Raw genomic sequence first — 25,226 nt, 5'->3', positions numbered from 1 at the left:
CAGGATCATGCGATCAGGGGTAAAGTGGTTAAGCGAGGAGAAGGAAAAATGTCGTGAATAATGTGTAACGTCGGAGGGTTTTTAATGAGAACTTTCTCAGGATCGAATTAAGTACCTCATGTTATAAGTAAGTCATCAATTTGTGTTCTCCTTTTTCAAATTTCCGATAGAATTTATGCTTACGGGGAACGGATTGTTTTTATTCTATTACATTCGATTAAATAGCAGTAGAGTGGAATTTTTTAGTGGAAATTGTGCTCAATATGTTCAGTATGAAGTGGGGTATGTGTATAGTTGTTTTTGTCGAATAATCGCCAAAATTTTCATTGTTTTCGTAACATGGAACATGGAAATGCATTCGAAGAAGTCGCGGTACCTTTAGACTGTAGAATTATCCGCCATCGCACGGAGGGAATCGGTACTCGGAGACTTCGCTGCGATCATTTCGTCGGTATTGCAGGTTCCTTTAAACGTTCGACACCCCATACAAACACACTTATCTTAAAATGTTCAATAACATTAACAGAAACAACATTTATCCATTATAAATGAGAAACAAAAACAGTCCATTTTAATATTTTATTTAAACAATATTTTTTACCATTTTTTTAACGATCCGCTAACACATCATTGCTATAGAAGTTGCACTGTTCAATATTTCTGCAAACTAACAAATTATATACAATTCATAGTCGCGCGTCTTCAAACTGGCACTCGACCGACTGATCAAATTAAATAGCTAATTGAATTGAAGATAGACTGAAATGAATTTTAATTAAAGAACAGGATACACAAAAGGAAATATTTCAATTTCATGTATCGTCTCCTTTAGCGTGATTCCTTTTTGTTACCCTTGAAATCGAATCGAGGATCGAGCACTTTGCGCGAGCCGCGCGAAGCGTCTCGCGCTTCGAAGTCACGCTCTGTTTCTAGACACTTAATTTTCTTAAGAAGCGGCAAAAAAAATCAATCGGCTCCCAAACCATAAACGGTGCGTGCGAAGCCAGCAACCGAAGCGATAAATCGATGATCCGATGTCCAGGGCTGTCGAGTGACGAAGTCGGCTGCGGAATGCGCATGAAAAAGTAGCAAACCGTGATGAATCGCTATCAAAGTGTCACGCTGTCTGGCCACGGAGCTGTCCCTTCCCCTTCGCCCCCCTCGTTTTCTGACTCCGTCGACGTGCTGCGTTTACAACCCGAGTTAGAGCCGAATTTATGCCTCGCATCGTGCTGATTTCTTCTCGAAGATCGTGAAAATCCTGCCAGTGGGAAAAAGGGGTGCAGATCAAGCTGTTTACGGACAAATAAAAACGAAGAATATGCCACAGGGGTGTCCATCGGGAAAAAATAATACTTCTCTTGATATAGAATACTTTTCGAAAGTTCCTCTAATTTTTTAGAAGCTACAAATTAGTCTCTTTACAAACAGATGAAAAGAAAAGACACGCGATAGGGGTGTTTATCAGAAAAAAAATACTCTTCGAAAGGTTCAATGATTTTTTGTAAGTTATAAATTCGATTTGAAAAATAATTACAACTGCGCGGAAGAAAAATGAGAGGACGAAGGGAGGTCTGAAATAACAGGGTTGGTATATAGACGTTCCAAAGCAGTGTCACAGGACGCATTAATTCAACGAGACACGTTTCTGATATTAATGCCGCGCGCGATACAGAAGGGTGGCGACGTATTTATGACTACTTCTTACCTACCACCCCACGCTTCATTAAGATCTTCGTAAATCCTGTTAGGAGCTGACAGACGCGCAATATCGCCGATATTTGCTCGGCAAAGTCCGGCATATGATTCCGGAATTAGCGGAACAATGTAATAAATGATTCTGGATAATTTTCGGGGCCAACCGTCCACATAGATCTCTATTTGGTACCTTTTATTATGATTGTTAGCAGCCTCGGATATTCGTCGATAAATATCGTCTGGCTCGCTCATTCAAAAAATAAACTATATATAAACTTACTATATTTCATCCAATTCAAACCATTGTATCATTGTATAAATTATTAATGTCAAATGAAACTCATTTTCTATATGTAAAAGATAAGTGATAAGTAAAATAACCAAACTTAAATGTGACTGATATCAAATGTTAAAAGGAAGAAGCAAAAAATTCAAACGAATCGCGTCACCAATTTCTAGAACGAATTTGTCACAATGACGTTGTATCTTCCCCTCTAACAACCCCATAAGACACTCGTAGCACGCTAAAAAACGCGAACGCGTCCACGTTCGAAGCCGTATTTATGCGTTCATAAATATCCGCCGATTCTAAACGATGGCACGCGAAACCAGGACGCGCCCCGCGACAAGATATCGGTCGGGAAATACGGAAAGGGCCGTTTTAAGACTGTTACTGCCAGGATCAGCGACGAGAGGGTGTCCCCCGGCGCGTTACATTGGCCGAGCAGTTTAAAAAGCCATTCCGGCGGCGGCCGGGGGTGCATCTGTTTTGAGAATCTCACGATTTTAAAGAGAGAGAGACACGGGCCGTGCCCTCGGGGGAGGACTTGTCAGTCGTTTAAGGGCTCGCGCGGTCCCCCCACGAGTTCACCACGGAAATCGTTGCTTTTACAATGCTCGTAGTCGCGTACGTGTGAGTCCGTGTGGGGTTTTTCGAGTGGTTGCGTCGGGACCGCGAGATGCCAGGAACAAACTCTCGTTGCACGAGCGGGAATCGTCTTTCTCGCGATCGAATCGAGGGTAATTGAAGCAGAAGTCGGAATTTGGTAGACGTTCAGAAGAGGGGTAGTTTTTACGGGAAAGAGGATTGCTTTGCGCAGTGTGAATCGCCTTGAAGATGTTAGAATTTGTTTCTGTAAACTTCTGCTTTGGTATCTATCAAGATTCGTACACAGTTCAATCATTTTCTTTTAAAAAAGGTATAAATTAACATTTTTGAGAGGACGAGGTCGTTACTCCCTCTGTCCTTCGAAACTTCCCATCCCGCCTCATCCGTTGCCTACCATAAATCCACTTTCGATTATGTTATCTAATAGCAGTATTATGCGGCGTGATTGCTGGCTTTAAAGCGACGCTGGGGTGGACTCGGTGTCTTGTAAGAATCATGTATCCATTACGGGGTAATTAGATGAGCAGGAAAAACGGGGAGGGCGAAGAGAAGGAGATGTATGAAAAATGTTGCTACCTCTCGAACAGAAAGTTGAATTTTCCAATGAAGAGATAAAAGCACGATGCCGTGGCTTCTATACTTTACCCTAGACCTTCAATTCGTAGCAACGTTCACGCGCGCAAGCGGAACCTGCATACGGTTCGACGCATACTGGCAGACCTTCGATCTCCTCGTTCTCCCTCGCAACTTTCGAAACTCGACCCGATCGAAAGGTTGCATTCCTCCGCAGCCACGACACCGGGGACCGTATTAGCCAACGTTCTTACGCCGCGATCACCCACGATCGTCGAGATCGAGCGGATCGTCTGCCCGCCAAATAAAGGGGTAATGGCATACTAAATAATGCATACGCCCTGTTCAACCCCGTCATTAATAATCAAGACAAATCGCCGGCTGCGTAACACGTTGCACAATCCTGGCATGCATTCCCCTTCGTTACGCTTCGGACACCCGTGCACACTTTATTGGGCAACTCTCATTCACCGATTCGACGGGTTCGACCGGTGTGGGTGCGCGATTGTTACGATCGATCCGTCGTCTCTTTTCGTCCGGCAGCCATCGGGTCCTCGCTCCTCGTCCCACGCCCTCCCTTCTTCCATCGCGTTCTTCTTCTTCTTCTCTCGCCTGTCCCGTCTGCTATCGCTCCCCCTTTTCCGGTCAATCGAAGCCAGCCGTACGTGTCGTACATTTACGTACTACTAATTTTCTGTTATTTATACCCGGCGAGCTGATATCGCCGTCGATACCTGGTGGGGAGGGCGGTGGCTGTTGAACTTGGGCTCGATGCTGGGCTTTCGTTCAAGTTTTCTACACGATCGACGCTTTGTCTTTATTCCTCCAACTAATTTCGTTGTTTATTCGAACTATCGAGCCATGCTTTCCATATTTTCTCAGATATTTCGCTTTGCGCCATTGCGCTTTTATTGGTGAGATTGAGAGATACGTTTCGTGCATGGACAGACGTTGAATAAAGAAAATAGAAGATGGCAGTGAAGGGGAATCCGCGAGATGGTAATTGAAAAAAGCAACGAAACCAGGACTCGCGACGGCGGTTCGCCTGGTAGACTTAATTAAATGCGCGCGTAGATGTCCGCGGAGCATATAAGGGAGGAAGTAATGCTTATACGTGGATTGAGATTAGCTTGAAGAATTATGAAGCGAGTTAAATCAACTGTGAGATTAGATCGGTAGGTACTGTTATCTACCGCGTTCACCGCCGGTCCCTCCAGTTATTTGCTACATTAAGATAAGAATTCTCTGGCTAACATCGAATTTGCAACAGGCTCGCGAGTGCAGCAACAAGACAGAAGTTAAGGGTGAAACGGGGACAGGATACGTGAAATCCACGACAATTTTTCAATCGTTTCTGATAAACGGACAGTTCTCCATTCCGTTTTGCGAGGATGTCCGTTCGATAATAATACGTTCAAGCGAACAAAAAATATATTCACATTACAGGTAGTTAAGTATACTTAATCGTATCAGTCAGAATGGTTTCACAAAAATGTTACAATCATTCACATTCATCTATAAACGATTCACGATAGCCATGAGTCGTAAATGAAAAAGAGGAGACGAAAACGAGAGTTCACGAATTTGATCAGAGGGACGAATATTATTGTATATGACACCGCTTTATCTACTTTATCGCGATTGTCCCTCATTCGTAGCGGACACGAATAACTCGGAGAATTCCCGTAAGGTCCAACCCTTCGCCTGTCCGGGGATAAATTTCACCCTTTTAAGACCGAAACTTCAATGGCGATAAGTAACTCCAAGAATGATGAAACTTGTTCAAAGATTGACAAATTTCAAATTGATTCCGTGTACATTTTCTTACGTGGCCTCGAAAACTCACCCCATTCCTGAAGAAGATCGGTTCGAAACCCGACGAAATCAAAGCACATCGACGTCCTCCGCGGAACGATCGATCGAGTGGAATTACGATTGGACGGACGGTTGCTCCTTAGTTATTCGGGAAAGGGAGGAAGCCGGTGGGGTCCATTCACGGCCGGGGTAGAAAGGGCTGGCCAGCAGGGCGTCCGAGTGTAAAGGTATTCGAAACGCAAGCGGAACGGTACGGGTGGAAACGGCGCGCGAAAAATCCCCCAAGGGGTGCTGCACGGAGACGCGGAAGGACCCTTCCGGCTTCTTCGCCGGGATAGCTGGCTGCGACACCTCATTTCCTTATCTTTAACAGGCCGTTACGTTTCCTTGCCTCCGTTCACGGTACACTTTTATTTTTCATCCAGCGTCCATCCATCCTCTTTTCCCCGCGAGAGAAGAAACAGTTATCGTATCTTTGCGAAGAAGAGGAACTCTCTGGTCGAAATGCTTCCACGAAGAAATGAGAAATTTAATTTCTCTTTGTCTCAGGCATGATCTACGTATCTGTATACGAATGCTATTGCATTAGGAAATGAGTTTTGGGAATAAAACCAATTTGAAAGCGGTGGGATCAGGTTTCTGGGTAATCAAAGTGAATACCTTTGGAGAACAACGTTTCATTCCAAGTTTTATCACGATTTCCTTCGTGGGAGCACCAAAGTTTGATTATGCCAGCACGGAATGCGGAATTATAAACAGGACGGTGTCACGTGGAGACGTACCTCGTTACTCCATTAGACTCTGATCGCTCGCAACTCGAGACAATCTAAATTATTATACCAGCAAGTCATCTAAGTTACCGAAGCTACGTGGTTTTAAAAAATCTTTCGCTCGTGGCTAATCTCGAGAAGGCAACGAAACCAAGTCGAGCCAACGGCAAATCTACGTCCAGACTGACCTCGAACAAACCTGACAACCATAGAGACCACCTCGAATCTCGATGACAAACCACCGTTTAATCGCAATGGGTACGAAAACGCGGGAGGGTGGAAGAGCAGCAGCTATCCCGTATCGAGGGTTGATCAGCATACAGAGAGCGCGAAAGAGAGTCTCGTAGCGGACGGAGAGCGAGGACCATCAGTCAGGTCGAAGGTCCTCGGGAGGGTGATGTCCGTTTTGGTCTTCAGCCGCCGGCCAATAACGCCGGGCGTCGTTTACCCGCTGCTCCTTCACGGCGTCCCCGTAACCCCCTGGATCCAGAGTCGCTCGTGAAAAATGATCGCCCCTAAATTGCTTGCTTACATGATAAATATACTGTTGGTCCGCGTGCATATTGGCCGCGCGCAGATACGTGTGTCGCCGGCGGTGTGTAACTTCCTTGTAAATTTGAACGGGGCTGCTGGTGGCTCCTACGACGACGTTTCGCGTTCGACTGCGACGAAGAAGCTCGAGGGTTGTCCGAGGGGTGTACTTTGGTGTGCTTTTTACGCGCGTTCTTTTTGCGATGCGGCGATGATAGTGAATTCATATTCTTTGAGAGAGATCAGATGGCTCGATATTCGAGAATATAATGAGAACTGCTGTGGCAACCTCCTACTGGATAAGGACCAATTAAAATATCTTGGATTGTAATATATTTGAACTCTACGTTGAACTCTGTGTGATATATGTTATTTTTATGACAGATCGTAGTACATCGATATTTTCTTCAAACTGAAACTCACTGTCTACGTACACATTCGTTCATCGAGCACTCTAGATCGTTTCATCCGAATTTCCACGCGTTCGCGAACATCGAATTGGCGAAAAAAGTAGACACATTCTACGAATAACATATTCCTCCAGATCCCAGACGATCTCTCCTAATTCCGAAAACAGTCTACCACAGCAGAGACTGACTCACCGATTCCTCCCACCGCGGAACCAAACGGCGCACCCATGCCACGTGCTCCCTTTGCTCAAAGTCTCCACGTGCATTCCGCGAAGCGCGCGCAGTACACGCCATCGAGAACATCATCGCCCGTCTTCGCGAACTCTCCCACTACGCCCCGCCCGATCTCTCTCACCCTCGCGGCGCCGTGAATCAATTTCACCGGTTCAAAAAGTGAGACGGCGGAAAAGCGCGATCGAAGGCGATAGAAAGGCGGCGCGGGATCCAGGAAGCGGCCGCCATCGGGGGTAACAGGTTCAGGTGGCGGACGGTACCGTTAACGGTGAGAACGCTGCGAAGGGGGTGGAACGAGGAAGGGCGAATCTCTGCTCCGATCTTCGGTCGCGCCTAACAGAGACGTTAGGCTCGTCGCGCAAAGTCACGGGTGTGATATATCGCCGGACACCGGTTACCGTTACCTCGCCCTGCGTCTGCTGAAAAATCGAGATCGGGCCATAGATTTCGCCCGGAGCCGTCCGCGTGCCAACCGGCCAACGCTCGATTCCGAAGATCCTCTCTCGCTTTGTCTCCTCGTCCCTCGTCTTCTCTTCTTCTCGCCATCTCGCTCTCTCCGAACTCTACAATGGCCCGGGAAATATACAGTGTCCGGTGTGTTGTCGTGGCTCTGTTTACACGGCCGACTCGATGAAAGATAGGGGCGAGAAATGGTGAATCGCTGATCGAGGACGGCCCTAAGACTTTGCCACGCGTGACGACACTGTGCTTCCTAACGGGACTTGGCTGGTTCCGTTTCTGTCTTAGGGGTTCCGTTCGTATCGTGCGTAGAATATTTTGGGTCACTGTTTTGGGGTGTCGACGGGGGTGGTTGCAGGTATGCGTGAAGGCGTGGCGCGATGTTTGCGGTAGTTAGATTAATTGGTCGGTTCGTGTTGATTTGTAGCCGCGTTCAAACGGTACAGTCGCTACTTTATTCGAATACCTAAGCAACTGTAGCAGCATCTCGTGGTACTTATCGATAATTAACGTTGCAATAAGTCGATCTGCGTGCTGGAAAAAATCGCTCGATCATCGGTAATTCCAATCAATCGTCCGCAGCTAGCAGAAAAAGCCACCGCGAAATCTCAGCGAGCAGAATCAACATAATCAGCGATGCTCCAAAAGGAGAAAAGTAAGAGGGAAGCACGGCCGCGATTGCGAAGTGACCGAAAGGCTCGTCAGACCACCGGCTAGCAAAAACCGGGCAGGACATCGGTTTCTCGGAAGCTGCAATTACACGCAGTCGTTCCCTCGACCACCGTTTCAATTAACCACGGCGAGAAGCTGGTGAGACCGGGATAAACTCGCGCGAAAAGGAGCGAGCAAAGGAGAGGAGAGCAAGGCGAAACGAGTCGAGCAACAAAAGACTGGCAGTCGAACTGCTAACGTTATTTACAATACGTCGAGAGGCGTGAAACGAGGGAAGAAGAAGATGATGACGAACGAGGACAACGACGACAACGACGATCCTCGCGCACCACCCACAAGAACCGCGTTGGCGAGCGCGTCTTCTAGCCAAGCGCGACTCGATCTGCATACCGGAAGTCCGACCAGGAGAAACGCGACAGTCCCACGAGATGCGAACCAGAGAGAGAGAGAGAACGGTTTCGCGTCGAACACGCGTCTAACTCGTCGTCCATTCGGTTCGATTCGAACCCCCGGATCGATCGATCCCTACGGATCGTCGCTCGCCAAGGATGGCCAGCGAGGGTGGCAAAAAGGCCGCGAGCGGAGACAACCGATGGACAAAGAATGAATACGAGTGGTAAATAGAGGCGGTCACCGATAATCTTAATATATAGATGCGAGCAGTGGCAGCAAAGCACCACTGTGCGGTCTGCGGCTGGACGGTCCGATGAGCGATGTAACGAGGGAGCGCGGCTGCAATTTGAAGCCACATACCAACGAGAATAACGCGGTCTCGTAGCCGCGAGACCGCGGCCGGGACACCGACGCGAGAGATGGCCCCCATGTAGATTCTAGTGTGCTTTGTAATTCTCGATTTCCTGCCGGTGATGCGAGCACGGAAACGCGCGGCGTTCATCCCGTTCCACCACCCGCGGCCATCGCGGGCCCATTATCGTTCCGGGGCTACCGATACGGTCGCCTTGTCACCCCTTTTTCGTACGATTCCCCTCGCCCTTTTTACCCGTCTCTTTTCTTGTTCGTCGATCGCGAACACACCACGGGACGTTGTTTGTCGCTCGTGTTACCTGCACCACGCGGGAAAGTTGAAAGTCGATGATCGTCGGCGGATCGACGGGCTCGGCGAGACCAGTAGCAATTTCGCGATGGTTTCGTCGGGGGTGTCTCGTGGGTGGGGAATGCGGAGTTGCTGGAATTCCTTGCCGGTTCGATGATCGGTGAATTACATAGCTTGTAGGATTCCTTGTTCGATATATCAGGGAGTTAATCGTTCGTTTCTTGTTATTGGAAAGTGTGTCGCTAGGAATTTACTCTAGAAAGTTGCCTGAAAATCGCGAGTTCATCGTATCGAGTTATTCTATAAGGTAGTTGAGATAACGATTGTTACCGCAACTGTTAACTAGAGGAAATTAAATGTTGCAATAAATTAAGAACTGAATGTTGTGTACGACTATTTCAGCATCCGAGATCATCTTAGAAAAGCTTGTAAAAATCACACCAGTAACATCCTCGTTCATAATAACAATTGTTCGACAAATTAGAATGATCCTTATCGTCCACAATAAACCGTATCCTGTCGCGTGATCGAAAAACAAGGACAGGAGTAGCTACGCAAATCGAAAGATCGCAGGAATCCGTTCTCGGTCCTCGAGCCACGTTTCGAGGCGGTTTCTTCCGTCAGCAGATTAGTTACGACGAGTCCCACCCCCGTCAGACTGCGAAAATAATAATTTCACGATTATCTACGATCTCCGCGTCGCCCCGGTTGGTATTCCGTTATTTTCAGCGAAAGAAATATGCACCGGGTCTTACTGATAACTTCCCGGTACACGAACGATAAAACGTCGTAATTTAAGCACGCTGAAAGTATCGTGGACCGCCATTAGCCGGCGAACTCTACGGCGATGGGGTTGCAGGGGGTGGCGCGAGATGAATTACAATCGTCGCGACGTTAATTGCGCCCTCTGACGTTTCGATTTGCACGTGTATCTTGAGTCATTAGCGAAACCAATCTCTCTCTTTCTCTCTCTTTCTCTTGCTTTGGTGACAAAATAGAAGAGAAATAAAATGTGTTACACGCGCAGCGGTGGATGACAGTAAAGCGTAGCGACGAAAGAAGGGACTGACGACGCGAGGAATATCGCGTTGAGATATAAAAAAAACCAAGTAACATATTGGATTTTTCTTGATAATTGGATACTCTTTTCACGATTTGTTCCGATTTCCCTCATGGATCGTACGAGATTTTCTTTTTTTCACCCCCGCGCGATGATCATTTGTCTTCGTTTGGACAGTCAGCGTGGATTGTCATTCGTTCAGCCGGGACTAAATTCGGTGGCGGTGTCCGAAAGATAATTTCTACGGCTGAGATGAAAGAATATCGGGGAATATAAAAAAGCAACGCGGAGAATTGTGAGAAGAACGATGGGGAGGGGATGATTAAAGAACGGAGAAGGACAGAAGGGAACGTGACGGGCATGGGACGTAAAAAAAAGCGAGAGCAACGGAGAGAAAACTTCATTGAGCGGGGATCAAAAAACAAACCTGGCGGAATAAAAAGAAATTAAAAAACCGGCGGCAAAACAGGACCATAAAAAAACTGCGTCGCGAGGCATCAATAAAATCCCTCCCCCGAAAATTCAGCGAACTACGTGAACCAATCGCGAAACAACGCATCGGGATTTCCAATATGGCAAATAAAATCGACCGAAAATGCTACCAATCGTGCGATATCGAATAACAAGCCAGGACAAACGACCAAATCAACCGCGCGTCGAAGCGGGTACCAGTCGGCTCGACTTCTAGGTCAAAATCGAATTTTCTGACAAGCGTCAATTATTACCAACGAACGTAGAAGGAGGAAAAACTTTTCTATTAATAAAATATCACCATCTACACTCTTCCAAAATGAATATAAGTCATCCGCGCGAAAGAATGCGATTCCGCTTCGGTTCCCATCAATTACCATGAAACTCAAATAAATTACGAGCGTGGAAAAATCGAAAGGGGTGTCGAGGAGAGGGCGGAAGGGGTTAAGCGCTCGCGCGATGTACGTGCGAGCGTAGCGCACGTCGCGCACACCGACACGGCCGTACAAGCTCATAAACAAAACGGCCGCGTTTTATTGGAATGTCAAAGCAGGAATATTGGTATTCTTCGCGGGGACTCCCCAAAATATGTACGCTCGCGGGTTGCATGTTAATGGCTGCGAAGCCAGAGGAGGGAGGCGAGCAGAGCGTACCCGTGTACCGGTCTCTGTTCTCGCATCCGGTTGTCAGCACCGGTCGTTAGATCACCGGCGCCATCGTCACTCGATAGAGACGACGAAGCTCGGCCTTACCGTTCCACGGTCAGCTTTAAGCGTTGCGGGAGCTTGATTCACGAACGCGACGACGCCACGAGCCTTCCTTTTTCCGCGTTCGCCGACGGAAATCGGCCGTTACAGTTGCCGGCGACCCAGTTAAGATCGAAACCGTGTCGATTTCGAAAATCCGCCGCGACGACCGCGCTGGACGACGAGCTGGAAAAGTACCGCTCGTGTCGTGGGAAATATGGGAAGGCGGGGGAGTAGAAAGGGTGAAGGCGAGAGCGAGTTGGGAGTGAGTCTTTCGAATTGGGCGACTGGGAGATCGATTCGAGGCTTCTTTTTATAGATACAGATAACTTTTGATGGAATTTTGGAATTCTTTGACGTTCCGATTCAATCTTTAAAAATATAAACGTAAAGCATGAAAGATGGAAGAATTATCATAGATATACGATCTGTACGTAGTTCCGATATCTCGTCCGTAGTGTTGAACGTTGTTTAAAACGAAATTTCTCGAATTTACGCATAGAAAGTCGACGGAAATCGCGACGACGGTTAACATCCCCGTGAAGAATGTATATGGTAATGAGCATCGATCGGGTACGATCAGCTGTTGTCCTAATAGCCGTCGTGAATCCTCCCCGAGCGAACGGCACAGATAAACCGAGCCTCCCCCGTCTCAAGGGAACATTCTGCCAGGCTCGTTCTCTTATAAATATTGCAAACGCCTAAATAAACTGGAAAACTGCCGTACCGCCGTATGCCAATCTGCGGATCCGACAAGAGTTGCCGATGCTCACCACGCGAATCCCTAATTCTCCGCGATCATTCACGGTACCATTTCGTACGATTTATCGCGCGAAAAAAATGCCCCCGCCTCTGAAGAATACGAATCGAAACTGTTCGTAGAAAATTCTTACCCTCGAAACATTCAATCGACCACAGCCGAATGTAAATTTTCCAATTGTTCGCGGTTTGAAATTTCCTTTTTTAGCTCGTTCGGAGCGCGAGTCGGCACAAAAAGCAGCGGCTCAGGCGTAAGCGAGGAAAGGCGCACTTATCGCGACGCTGTTAACCGATTTAGTTGGATAGAAGATGTTCGATCAGCCGCGAACGAGGGCCGACGAGGCATCGGTTCGACGGGCGGGATTCTATTAGCGGGTTGAGTCGGATTCGAGCGGTAAAGGGTTCCGCGCGGGAACGGCACGGATACGCATGAAAGTCGCGTCGGAATTCGTAACTCGATTTTCGTAACCCGATCCCGTATGGTAATGCGCGCGCCGCCGAAACCGGGTTAACGTAGGCGAGAGAATGTTTAACCTGGCCGACGTAGGATGCGTATTGTTATTTTAATGGGCATTATTTGATTTTAAAGTTCAGTGAATGCCGGTGTGTTGCTGAAGGGGGATTTGATTGGTTCGCCGATAAGGGTCGTACCCTATTATTTCGTTCTCCAATCCCTAGCTCGTGGCTCGACGAACGCGGCGACGACGACCAGGCGTTTCGCACATTCTGAAACGGCTACTTTTCCTTTAGCCACCCGGAAGGAACGTCGACGCCAGTCGATCGAGGGACTCGAGGCTGAACTTGGTACGACGACTTCGTGCCAGTAGGCCTGCAATGGGGTAAAAGTTGGGGAAAATAAGTCGAATCGAAATCGCGAACTGTACTTTCTGAAGAAAGATCGAAGGTGATGAACGCGTATTATCCAATTTCGAATAGATAAGAGATTAATTAATGAAATCTTTGGCAATAAATTTGAAGCTTTTGACTGTAACGATTGATGTGATCGATGATGGAATGATACACGTCCAACTTATTTCGCTGAAATCGTATCGAAGGCATGGTTTCCCCTTTCCTTTTTTATTCTCATCAAAGGCATTACACTTGATCGAATGTAGCCGCATTTCGGACGGAATTATCGGCGCGCTAGGAAAAACGCACCCGAAGAAGCCAGTGCCTCTGTATGCCGGTTGATTTCCCACAAAGGGGACGAAATAGACTAAAGGGAAGAGGGGTTGAGCCGCTAAACTCGCCTCCAGTAAATAGAGTCTAATCAACTGCGGGCCTTGGCCCGATCGGCCAGATTCCGACCTAAAATGGCCCCATTGTAACGAATTCGTACAGTCCACGCGCTGGTATTTCCGTCTGCTTCGCCTACTTTGTTAAATAACGGCACAGGGGAACGACTTTCTCTTTCTTCTCGAACTTGCGGCTTTTTATCGAGCGTCATCGACGAAGAAAAAAATTGGCTCAAAACACGACCGTATGCAATTTGAAATATGCAAACGCTTTACTTCGTGTCACAATTATTAACGTAATCATTTGCACAATAATTGTAAAATAAGCTGACGAGAAAAATTTTCAACGAATATATCGAACAGTAACCATCATGTCTTAAAATGAAGATAAAGATATATTTATCCGCGTGTCAGCTTTTTCTGGTAGAGTCTAGGATGTTAACAAAATCCTCGGTCCTAGACAAATACCGAGTCGACGATAATTTCAGAGCTGGGGTCGTCGCGAGGCTGCGAAACGAAGTTAGACCGATCGGCTCCTTGCGGGGCGGACAGAGCCAGGCGAAGGATAATTAAGTAACGCAGAGGGATGGCTCGTTGGGGGTTGCTCTCGTGGAGACGCAGCCACGGGACTCCCCGTCTCCTCGAAACTTTTTTTTCACTTCTACTCCCGCCTCTGACGACGTGGAAAAAAAATTACACGATATGTATATCGTGCCGCGCGAACTGGAGGGGACAGAGGATTCATCTTGCTAATCTGTTTCGACGACAGGCGTAATTGGAAAGAGAGTTGATGAGAGCGGTCGCAGTTTGGGAGAGCGAGATAAATTAACGCCAATTTCAAATGAAGATAAAAATGTACAAATACTTTGAGCGTTAAATTAATTGTTTCAAGAGGGAAGTGATGTTGAGTTGGTTTCTGTTTCCGTTTAAACTCGGAAACGGGTGGTTCTCCTTTGCCCTGCGAATTCAGTTGGTAGAATTACATCAAATGATGCTTGGAAAATGTAAATGCAGAAGGGATGCGTGGGTAAATATGCTAATAACGTGACCTATCTGTGCGATAGTCCAGCATTAAATTTACCTTACATTCCCCTGCGCGAAGGGATGTTTAGTAATTCCCTGTAATTCCTAGCTTTCCACGTAAGTGGAACAATTTTTAATTTTCATTTTAACAATCAACAATTAATCGAATTTTCAAAGTTAATAATTTTACACCCGTAAAGCAACACGAAATCAAGATCCTTCTGCAGGACAAAATACTCATCACAATGCCCATCATCCCTTAAAAAGAAACTTAAAGCAACCACTAAACTTCTCTCAACCTTCGTCAAGTAACATTCTTCCCAATCAAACTTGTCTTCTCCAACCCTTCTATCTAGCTGGTACCTCTTTAACCCCGTTTCTTTCGCATTGCTGTTATTATTTATCTGCAGACACGCGGAAGAAAAAGCGCGAGAACGCGCACACCCTCCGGCTAAAGAAGAGCGACGCGCTTAATTTCCAAGAGGGTGCCGGGTAATAATCGCCGACAATAAACGCGAATCGCACTTGATTATTATGATTGTTCGACTCCTTTCTGCAGAACCCTCAAATAACTTCGTTTCTCGTTAGTAGCCGGCTGCCACCCCTTGTGTCGGTGAAAACGTAGGGTGGATCCGTGGGTGGAAATGGGGCGGCGGACGAGGGCAAAGTGGAGGCTCGCCGTTTCCGTCCGCGGGGGCAGAAGGTCGGGGGTTCGATGCAATTTGAAAAATTACAGCCGCCAACGCACCCCCACGCACACGCACGCGCGCGCCCACGGACGTTTGCATTCCTCGTGGCAACGAGGCGAACGTTTCGATATAAAAATGAAAACCATTCCAGCGATGATTCGCGTGGTACTAGTCTCGTACTGACTCAAAATTGAATGACGACGATTTTGAATTTCGTCCACTGTAGATGTTAAACCAAATTAAGGATTGAAAGGATATTGGAGATTAGTCGAGGTTGACAAAAATGTAATTCTCTTATTAATGTAAATTATTTAGTAAATTGGGTTAATTGTTTGCACGGTTTTTCATTTGACAAACAGGTGTCGAATGTAGTCTCCAGTGACGAAGCCGCGTTCAACGTGGTACCCTAACTGTAATTTTACGGGCAATCCCCGATCAACTCAACACCGTCGTACCGCAACCCTCGTATAATCAATCCGTTTAATCGGATTAATTTGTTAGTCGAATAAGACGCAACGATCCGGTTGTTTTCACGGGATCGCTCTCGTCCCTGATTCTTGTTTGTTTTTCCTATAACTTGGTTTGAATAACCGTACACCCTCTCGTGAAATGTCTACAGATACGTTTCCTAATTTGCTCTTGATTTGCCTGACAAGTATCGGACGCTCGTTAAAATATAGAAAACTATATTACTATCAGTTATACCGTACGGTTATTTTACGGAATACGTAAGGATATTTATAACAGTACCAACGTGAAATTTGCATTTCACGATGAATTTTTAAATACGAGCACGGCGTCCTCGTTAAAAAAATTTTACGTCAAACCTTCCACGAGAGCTTCGAAAGTATCTCTTTATCTGTTAGCCCAAGGTACAAGCAAGATTCTTGTTGATACACTTGACATTTCGTAGCAATTATTATCGCGTTGTCCGATCTTGGCCCGAGCAACGAGACTGTATCATACTTCACCACGAAACTTTTACTCCACTCTTCATGGAAGCACGCCATAAATCTGTACGGTTTCCCGATACAGAAGCAACTTTTCTAAAACAACGACGGCAAACTAGTACCTGGAACTTAACCCTTGTCGGGTCACGCTATCGATTGGCTGGCTCAATTTACTAGGATCCTCAAGTGGCCCGATACAATTTTTCATCGCAAAAGTATCTCCAGCAATCTTTTCACCGTTTCAATTACGTATCCTTTCATTTACACGGTGGCCACCCCAACGCCCACTTTTTCATTACCATTCCACGCAACTCGAACGCACCCTCTTTACGGATCCCCGTCGCACCTACCAGAGAAAGCGAATCTTCACCCAAAACACCAGCTTCTCGCTGCGAAAAATCGACGGTAAGTAAAAATTTTCATATCGAGCAGGAGAGCGGTCGCGTCGCGGTCGCCCCGGGAGGACACGTGCGGAAGCGTAACGCTTGTGTTCCGATGGGCCGATCGCAATCTCGGCGATGATGCCGGGACGAAGAGTACGGCGGGCGCAGCGGGTCGCGCGGTACGTGTTTGTCGGAAATTCTCGATTACGCGACGGTGGAGGGCCGGTTTATTACGAGCACGTGGGAGGACCCGCCGCGGCACGTAACGCGGTAGGTAATACGTGTTACCGCGGCTTGGTGGAGTTGTTCGAGCACACCGGCTCGTCCCTGCGCTCTGCGTTCCCTGGGAACGGGCGTAAGATAGGGGTCCTCATTATTGTAGCTGCGGTGCCGTTCGCTAAATTGCCGCCCTAGGCCGACCGTGGCGCGGGGGTGGTTTTAAGCGTCCGCCGCGTTGGCAAACGGTCGGCTCCTCCGCGCGCGACTAAACCGCCGGACCAATTAACTTTCAATTAGAGAACGGAGATAACTCTTATCGCGTCCGCGAGGGCGGATTTTATGGGCCCTTCTTTAGCCCCCGGCCGACGTTTATGCCCGCGCTGATGCATGGGCCACGAAAGGGTTAGATACGGATCGGTCTACGCGTAAAACTGATGTTATCCGAGATTCAAGGATCTAGACGATCTGGTACGCTCTGGATACGATAAAGGGGATCGTGGGTGAATGGATATTTAGACGGGTGGGTTTGGGGGTGTGTTGTGTCAGCTCGATACCACTCTCGACCGGAAACTCCGATAGAAAAACGAAGAGGAACGAGGGAATTTGATTAAAAAAAAATTGGACGTCTCGAGAGAATAGAAGCTGGTACGCTGCCCCGTTTGCTGAACGCTCGATTCTAAACCGCGCGATGGCGTCGGGGAATCGAGCCCGCGGCGTCCACGTACGCGATCGAGAATTTAGAAAGCCCGTTCCCTGGAAGCCGTTCTTCCCGAACTTCTTCGAAACAGCCCCTGTTCCGCCCATATCGTCCTCGCATACCGAATTAACGGGCGAGACCGCGGCGACGCTTAGAAATCGTCCCGTTTTCCCTCGTTACCGATCGCCGTAGCCGCCCGCCGCGGAACAATGCGCCTCGTTCGTATTGTTCACCGCGTAAACAGACACGACGCTGGTCAAGCGGGAGACGACGACGACGACGACGACGACGACGAGCAGCTAGGCGTACGTACACCGGGATATCCATATGTATGATTATGAGGACGGGAGTTATCACCGTACGGCCGGTAGAGAGTGAAAGAGAGGTGGATATAACTACGAGACACGAGGAACGAGCCCGCAGCTAAGTTCATATTTGTGCATTACGCTCACGTGCAACGATACAATAAGGAATCCTTCGTATCGGGGGATGCATGCTAAGTGCCGGCCGCTCGTTGCACCCAGCCAGGGACCTCTGCGCGACGCACCACGATTCTTTCTCGTGCAGAGGCCGCGGACGATCGCCGGTTCCCGGGAAAAGGCTGATTGGATGTTCGATGAATTAATTCCCGGCTGCACGAACCCCTTAACGACGGGACGCTCCCTCGACTCGATTGTTCGCCGCCGATTGAATACCGTTTCGCGGGAAATCGAGGTGCTGAGAAGGTGTTCGTGTTTCCGAGGGTTGTGAATACCAGATGTATATATAGAATTTTCTTCCTAGCGAAAGGAACTCGTACGGGCGAGCTTCTGGATGAGTCATTCGAAAGACAAGTTGATTGCAAATTTTTCAACTTCTTAGCGCAGGATATGATTAATGCTTATCACTCTCCGGAAACCAAATGACTAACTTTCGTGCAGTTGATGAGTCTGTCTTTCGAGTAGTTCCTGCGTAATCCTAGACTGGAAGTTTTAAAGGGTAGAGATTGTTGCGAACGAGGCGGATTGTCTGAAGATTGAAAGGGTTCGTCATTCATGGAAATCAGAATGAGATTTTCATTTCGCTGAGTGATTCGTTTGATAAGAAGACTGCAACGCTTCGACAAGTGTTATCATGTCCCGTAGTAAAGTGAGGTGAGTATCGAGCAGTTGTAGTTGCGATGCGATTAAAGAGAAACATGGCGACCGACAAGGGTGTGGATGGTGCAATCAATTGCACGCGCAATGGGTCCCCCAGCCAGGTGACAGAGGTGCCAAATAACGACGACGTTCGCTATTTTCACCAGTGTCCGACGAGGCGATTTTGCTCGCTCCGTGGGTCGCGTTTCGCGTCGATTTCTCGGCTATTTTATTACGTGTCGCGCATTCTCCGGCGTAATTGCATAAAGACGCTGCGTGAGATAAATGAACGATCGGGGCGGCGATTGAGTAATAGAAAAAGTCGCGGTCTATGAATAACCATGAGACAGGCGATTCGTTGTCTTCTGCCGTTTCACGGCTACCACGGGGTAAACGGAAATAACGACAGGCGTTATTTCTAGCGCTCGATTGCGTTTTCTATTTTCTATTCGACAGCCTTACGGTTTCTATTCCCTGTGCGTGGTGTTGGAAATTTAATAAAACGCGTTGGGATCGTTGCGAACGCTACCGATAGGCGCATCGTTGAGCAATATTTTATGTAATAAAATGAACGACAAAGTTGTTTTGCAAATAAATGAAACAGGTTAATTGCAAATTACACGTGGTCGATCCGATAACAATTAAATTGAACCCGCCGTAGCATTTCTTCGAACAAAAGTCAACGTAACTGGATCCATAATCTTCGGCAGAAGGAATCGAAACGGATCGGCATAAACCAGCAGACGCTTTCAAAACGAAAAGAAAGTCCGGCCGTGATGCAATTTGAGCATCGAACAACTCCCACGTGACAGTTTTAGTAATAGTAGCTAAAGAACCGCGGCCAAAAAAAAAAGAAAGAAAGAAAGAGAAACTACCACGAAAAAGCACGTGATGTCCATTAAAAAAGAAAACACCGTAGCGACACCCGAAAAGAGATCCCGACGCTTCCATTCATCCCCGCGGGGATCGATACGAGCCGTCGAACACCATCCCCGAGCAACGCGAATTCGATTATTCCCAGCCGTTTCTGAAGTCTCCGGTGAACGAAAAACAGGCAGAGACGCGAAGGAAAAAGGTGGCAAAAGCGAAAACAAGTCGGCGAGGGAGGCGAAAACTCCATGATGCGGCGAGGGTTAAGAATCGGCGGGCGCGCACGTGGCTGAGTTTGCGGGCCACTTCCGGGGAACGTCGCCCTTGGCTCGCGACAAGGTAGTAGCCTCTCTCCCCGGCTCGTAGGTGTACGATCCGACCTCTTAACCATCCGGCAAATGTCATTAGCAGGTATGGGCGGGGCTTACGCGGGTGCAGCGGCGGTGCGCGGCTCTCTGCCCGCCGCACGGCCGATCTGTCTGTCAACAAAGGGTGCAAGTGACGCAAGCAGGTCGCCGTAGAGAGAGTGCGCGGCGTCGGCGTCGCGGCGGCGGGTGGTGGGCGTGGCGTGCGGCGCGCGACCCTGCCGTTCGATTCGCCGACCCAGCGTGTCGCGGGCGTGGCCGTGAAAGGCCGCCGTTCGGCGCACGCTCTCGCGCCCTCTTTCTCGCTCCTCTTCCCACCAGCGGGTGCTGTCTCGCTCCCCCCGACGGGAGCCGCGTTGCGGCTCACGTTACACGGCCGGTACAGTCCGGTCTAGTCTGTCGTTCGGTCACGAAGCGGCCGTTTAGCTGTCTGCGACCCCCACGTCCGCGACGCACATCGGGCGCGTGATTCGACCGATCGAAGGGACCCGACCCCGTCGACGGTGGACCCGTAACAGCTGGTCCACGACGCGAGAGTCCGAGCTCCGGAGTTGTTGACACGCACGTGCGCGCGCGTGAGCTCTCGTGTCTAGCTCGACGCGTATATATACGAACGAACCTACGTACGTACACGGTGCACGCACACACGCACACGCGCGCATACGCGCACACGTTCCCGCTGGTGTTTCCACGCGTTTTCTTTCCTTTTTTCGTTTCGCGCTATCTCGGCTCCGTCGGTCTCGTTTCGATCTCGGGTCGGGCGTCGTGCACGCGCGAGGACGCTCGTCGATGCCGGCTAGGTTTCGGTGCTTCGACGAGGATGACGCGGGAAGAGGAGGAGCCGCGCGCGATGGACGATGATACGCGATAAATTATGACTGTTGTTTTGGTGTGACCGTTTGTTCGGGTTGGTGTTGTTCCGGGAACCGGTTGTTCGCTCAGTGGTGCACGCGACACGGACGACACGCGGCTCGGTGTTACGAGCAAACAGTGTTCACTGACGTTATCGACGAGAAACGAGGAACCGCTTGCGTCGAGTGACGGAGAAAGGAGGAGGAGATATTTAAGAGGGAGAGAAGGAAATTTGGAGAGAGGAAGGAAAAGAGGATTTAGAGGAAAAGAGAGAAAAGAGAGATGTTGCCGTATCAGATGGCCATGGATTATGGGGGCTTTCAGCGGCAAAGCCCGGTCGGGGTCGGTGTCGGTGTCGGCGTCGATGTCGGCGGACCCCATCAGGGGGCCGCTGGGGCGCTCAACATCAACCCCGCGTTCACGCACTCCTGGTTCGTACCGGCGGACCTCTGTGTCCCGTACAAACAGAGTCAGGGTCCTCTCCTCGAGCCAGGGCATGTTGTTTCTCTTATACTTATTTCTCTTACTATCGTATTTTAAATAGACTCTATCTCTCTTTCTCTTACATTAGTAGTTAACGTTAGAAATCTGTTCTAATCTGCTCGGCCGTTACGATCTACCTAGCCCTTTCGATGCGACCGGTGGTGTGCGGGGGAGGGCAGTTTTCAGTTTTCGCGTGGCTGGACGAACGACAGGGAGTTATTGAATCTCTGAAATCGGACGACCCTTTGCCGTGGTTGCTACCGCGAACGGAAACGGGGTCGTCGCTCGGGCTGTGATCGTCGTTACTCCCGGGGATGCGAGAGGGTAGCGACGACGTGGATCCGTTCGACGCAACGAGTGGTAATTCCGACGAACAAGAGGGGAAACGTTGTTTTCGATTTGTCGCTTCGCAAGTGACGAGAGCATTAATCGCGAGAGGGGTGAATTCGTGCGTCTGTGTTCGCGGAGGAGGCGCGCACCCTCTCGGTGCAGGTTCAACCCTTTTGAGTCGTTGACGAAGATGTTGGCGGTAGTTTATCGCTCGAGCGATGGGTTTCGTGGATAGAAACGACTCGACACAATGTACTGATCGTGTAGAATTACGTTTCGGTAATGGACGATGGATAATTGCTTTGAATATTCACTGTAAACTAAAGCTTTTAATAGATCAGTTGTATCGTTGATTGTACGACCGATTATACGTCCAACGATCGCTAAAACATTCTTAGAAAGTAGCGTAACAGTGGTTCGCTGCATAGTTGACATTGTAGACGATTATAAATTGTAGCATACACTTGAACGATTAAATTTCCCAACAGTAATGGTAGACCGACGATTCAAGTGCAGTATGTCGCATAAAATAAAGTTTCTCGAGCCTTTTATAACCGCGTCTTTGACAAACGGTTCTGCGAAAGTTCTAAACTGATTTATCGCGTATGATCCACTGTATTTCATCGGCGAGATTATATTTTACATTTGTATTCACTGGCCCCTCGAGGGAAACGCTCGTGTAAACGGGTTATGTTTGTCAACGATGCAAAAGTATTGAACCCCGATTTCTCTCAAACAATTTCGATAAATTTGACAAAAGAAGTATCGTTTAATTATCAACGCTCCACTTTTTAATAATAGACGAAACTTTCTTCGAATAATTATTTATTTGTCCAAACAAGCACCGCTTTAGTAATCGGTATACGTTTCGATGGATAGAAGTATTCCCAAAACAGCGTGCGAAGTATAAAAAAGAGCCTTCGACAAAAAATTCTGTTAGTTCGTCAGGAAATCGTACGATTCATTGCTTTCCAGCAGCGAAAGGGCTAGAGATGCGTGGCAAAATGCTCTCTCGAGGTAGATCGCGACGATTTACTCGATCACTTTAATCATATACTATAAAATACTTCAAGTAACACAAATTTTTACCTTTTTAGGAGAAAACACGATCGTGTCTAAACGATCTCAGCGTAACATATACCTACATACAAATAGAATAACGATGGCGAACAGACTGCTTCCGGTTTCACAAGTAGCCACCGTTCTCCAGACTCTGAAAAATGTACAAAATACTACTTCGTCTCTGCCACACTGATAAATAATTTAATATTAAGTCACGCGAACCGTCGTCAGATTACATTTACGAGTTGTCCGATGCGTTCTGAGGCATGTGGAATACCGAAACCAGAAGCACTTTGTCCCACGTACATCGGATCGACTGAAAAAAATTTCCACTCGCGTCCAGCGCGCGAGCAATGTCTTCCTGGGACAATCGATTTCCCCGCGAAGCGTTCACCTACGTCTTCGAGCATCGTCTCGACGTTACGATTCAAAGAACGGCGGGCATTAATATGTGACGTACGTAGATCGGCCGATGACGTCACTCGAGCCGAAGCTGTAAATAGTGCGCTGTAAAGTTGATGTTATAACTGTAAATCATTCCTCGCGCGCAGGATGTCGAATTTTTATCAGGCTATCAATCACCTTTTTCATTCGGGAGCTAGCACCGTTCGTGATGGCGTTCGAATGTCTATATATATATTATTTTTTCGCTCTTTCCCTCCCCGGCTTCGATCGAACGTTCCGGTTCTTTATTGTCGCCGGGAAAAGAAACGACGGAGAACGCCGGTTAAACAGCAGCTAACTGAATAACGAAACGGCGTAAAACCAAAGGGAAGAGAACTGGTAATAACGAAGGTGAATTTTGCAACGAGAATCGAATATCCGTGGTTTCGTTGCCTCATCCGCCAATTTGCATACGTATCGCTCGTTCTTTTTTTTATTGCCGTACGTGTACCATGATTTCTTGATGGCGGTCGCGCGACAGACGGACGGGACAAAGGAGTACCAGTAAATCCAGTTTTCACCTCGATTAAACGGAATTGCATAACCCCCGCGGCTGCTCGTTCGTCGCGTCAGCGACGCACGAAAGTCGGCGACGGACTCGTTTCCTGTTGGCCCGCGAATTAAAACTCCGCGATGCTGATTAAGGGAGTTGGAGACCGCAAATTGGGGAAGTTCGAACGGCGGGACTGGTTTTCAGATCGGGAACCCGCGAAATTTAAATCTTGATCCGAGAAGTTTGAGAGACTCGATTAGATGGAAGATTCAAGTGCTCGGAAGTTTTAATTGGTGCGAACGTTGTAACAAATTTTGGGGAATTCAAATTGATCTCTACAGTGACGTGAGTTATAGTTGCGCTCCAAACTTTATCCATGATCGTTCGATACTTTTCACCCGCCATTAAAAAGTGAACGTTAAACGCGTTAACATAATTTCAGTCATATCTTACGATGATGCCACGGTTAGCGTATAAAGGCAGTCGCATAATTGGACGGTTATTACCATAAAGCCAGTCATCCTTTTTCCTTACTAATTGGCGGCACGATCTCCGTATAAAGGACCGTGTTTAATATCTCTAAAGCGTGGAAAAGTGACGCGCTCTCTCGATCCCTTAGGATCACAGAACGCGATCTTTCGAAGATTCAGAAATTACAAGCCACTAGCTATTAAAGGTAACTTGGACGGCAGTAATTAATTAGAATTGAACGGTGGACGTTTCTCGTTGGTGAACGGCTTGGATATGGGTTACGAGGAGGGAACGAGATCTCGATTACATTTCGTGCGTACGAACGATTGTAATGAAGCTTTACGACCGTGTAAAAGTGGTCGGAAATATCAGCCGCGTAAGTTTTTTGCCGGTCGAGATATGATTTTATAGGGTAATATTCGCTCCCCTTGTGTTCTTTCGCGCGACCATTATCGAGTCAATAATTCAGGAACTGGCGAGCGAGAGAAAAGCTGCCTCTGCTGCAGCTTGTCTCGCGAGCTACTCAAAAAACTTGTCGTTCTTGTAACTGGAACGAATAAAATGAATTAGACGGGTGCAATTTCAGTCGAATAGATGACAATGGGAGGAAAAAGTGATCGATACGATCGTTCATTTGTATTTATCGAAGAATCATTCGATTGATGAAATTAAGGGGTGGAAAAGATTGAAAAATTTAGAGAAATAGGTGATTCGAAAGGTTTCCACATCGTGCCTGTTTTGTCTCGATCGAGTAACAGACAGGTTGTAGATTCACTCTTCGCTTATATGTAACATGTACAAGAACATCTGCACCGTTTGAAACTTACGGATCGAACAATGAACGATGTTATTTGTATTCAACAGACAAACGGAGTTAATAGGCTCGCGATAAAAAAAAAGACCAATTCAAAGTTAACAAAGTGAAACATGTTACAGTTTTAAGAGATTCAAAAGTGCACGCTTATTTCATCATTTGAAAGCCATTTCATCTCTAATTAACAATGAAATTACTAAATACTCACGGGACTTTTAAACTCAATACGCTACGTAGACACGTAACTCAAGAAAGCAAATTTTACACAAGAAATTCAATTCCAATCGTAATTATTCCGAACGATGTTCAAAGGTCAAGTAGTCACGAATCCTGGAATCAGTCCTCGTCGATCCCTTACTCGAGCTCACGACCATTCCTTCAGTGAACGGGGTCACGTCGAGAGCAAGGGGAAGGATCTCCGCTTTGACGCGTCTCTGTCAAAGTGGACAGGGTGGTCAGGTACATACGTTCCGAAGAAGAATTCCCCCCGATCATCCCGGTGAAATAGCGTCGCCGGTAGCTGGTCCCCGGGGAGCTCTGTCACAGCGAGTGGATAATGGGAATTGTGACGGGCGGCGGTGGTAGCG

At 47.8% G+C, this 25,226-nt stretch overlaps 1 protein-coding gene across 5 annotated transcripts in view; it reads left to right on the top strand.

The window, feature by feature from the left end:
- The window catches only part of LOC143425440 (protein trachealess-like), a 122,527-nt gene that overhangs the window by 74,504 nt on the left and 22,797 nt on the right, over positions 1-25,226 (top strand). The window contains exon 1 of one of the 5 annotated variants that reach the window (XM_076898220.1): positions 20,741-20,973. The exons of 3 other annotated variants lie outside the window; for them this stretch is intronic. In XM_076898220.1, coding sequence (XP_076754335.1) covers positions 20,825-20,973 — 149 coding nt within the window. In that variant the 5' untranslated portion in view covers positions 20,741-20,824. Of the gene's footprint in view, positions 1-20,740; positions 21,037-25,226 lie in introns of those variants that run through there. One more of the 5 variants, XM_076898219.1, reaches the window with a different exon arrangement.

The sequence above is a fragment of the Xylocopa sonorina genome, chromosome 7, assembly GCF_050948175.1.
Source record: "Xylocopa sonorina isolate GNS202 chromosome 7, iyXylSono1_principal, whole genome shotgun sequence".
Classification (NCBI taxonomy): domain Eukaryota; kingdom Metazoa; phylum Arthropoda; class Insecta; order Hymenoptera; family Apidae; genus Xylocopa; species Xylocopa sonorina.
Note: the sequence above shows the minus strand (reverse complement) of the source record. Positions and strands in the feature narration are given on the sequence as shown.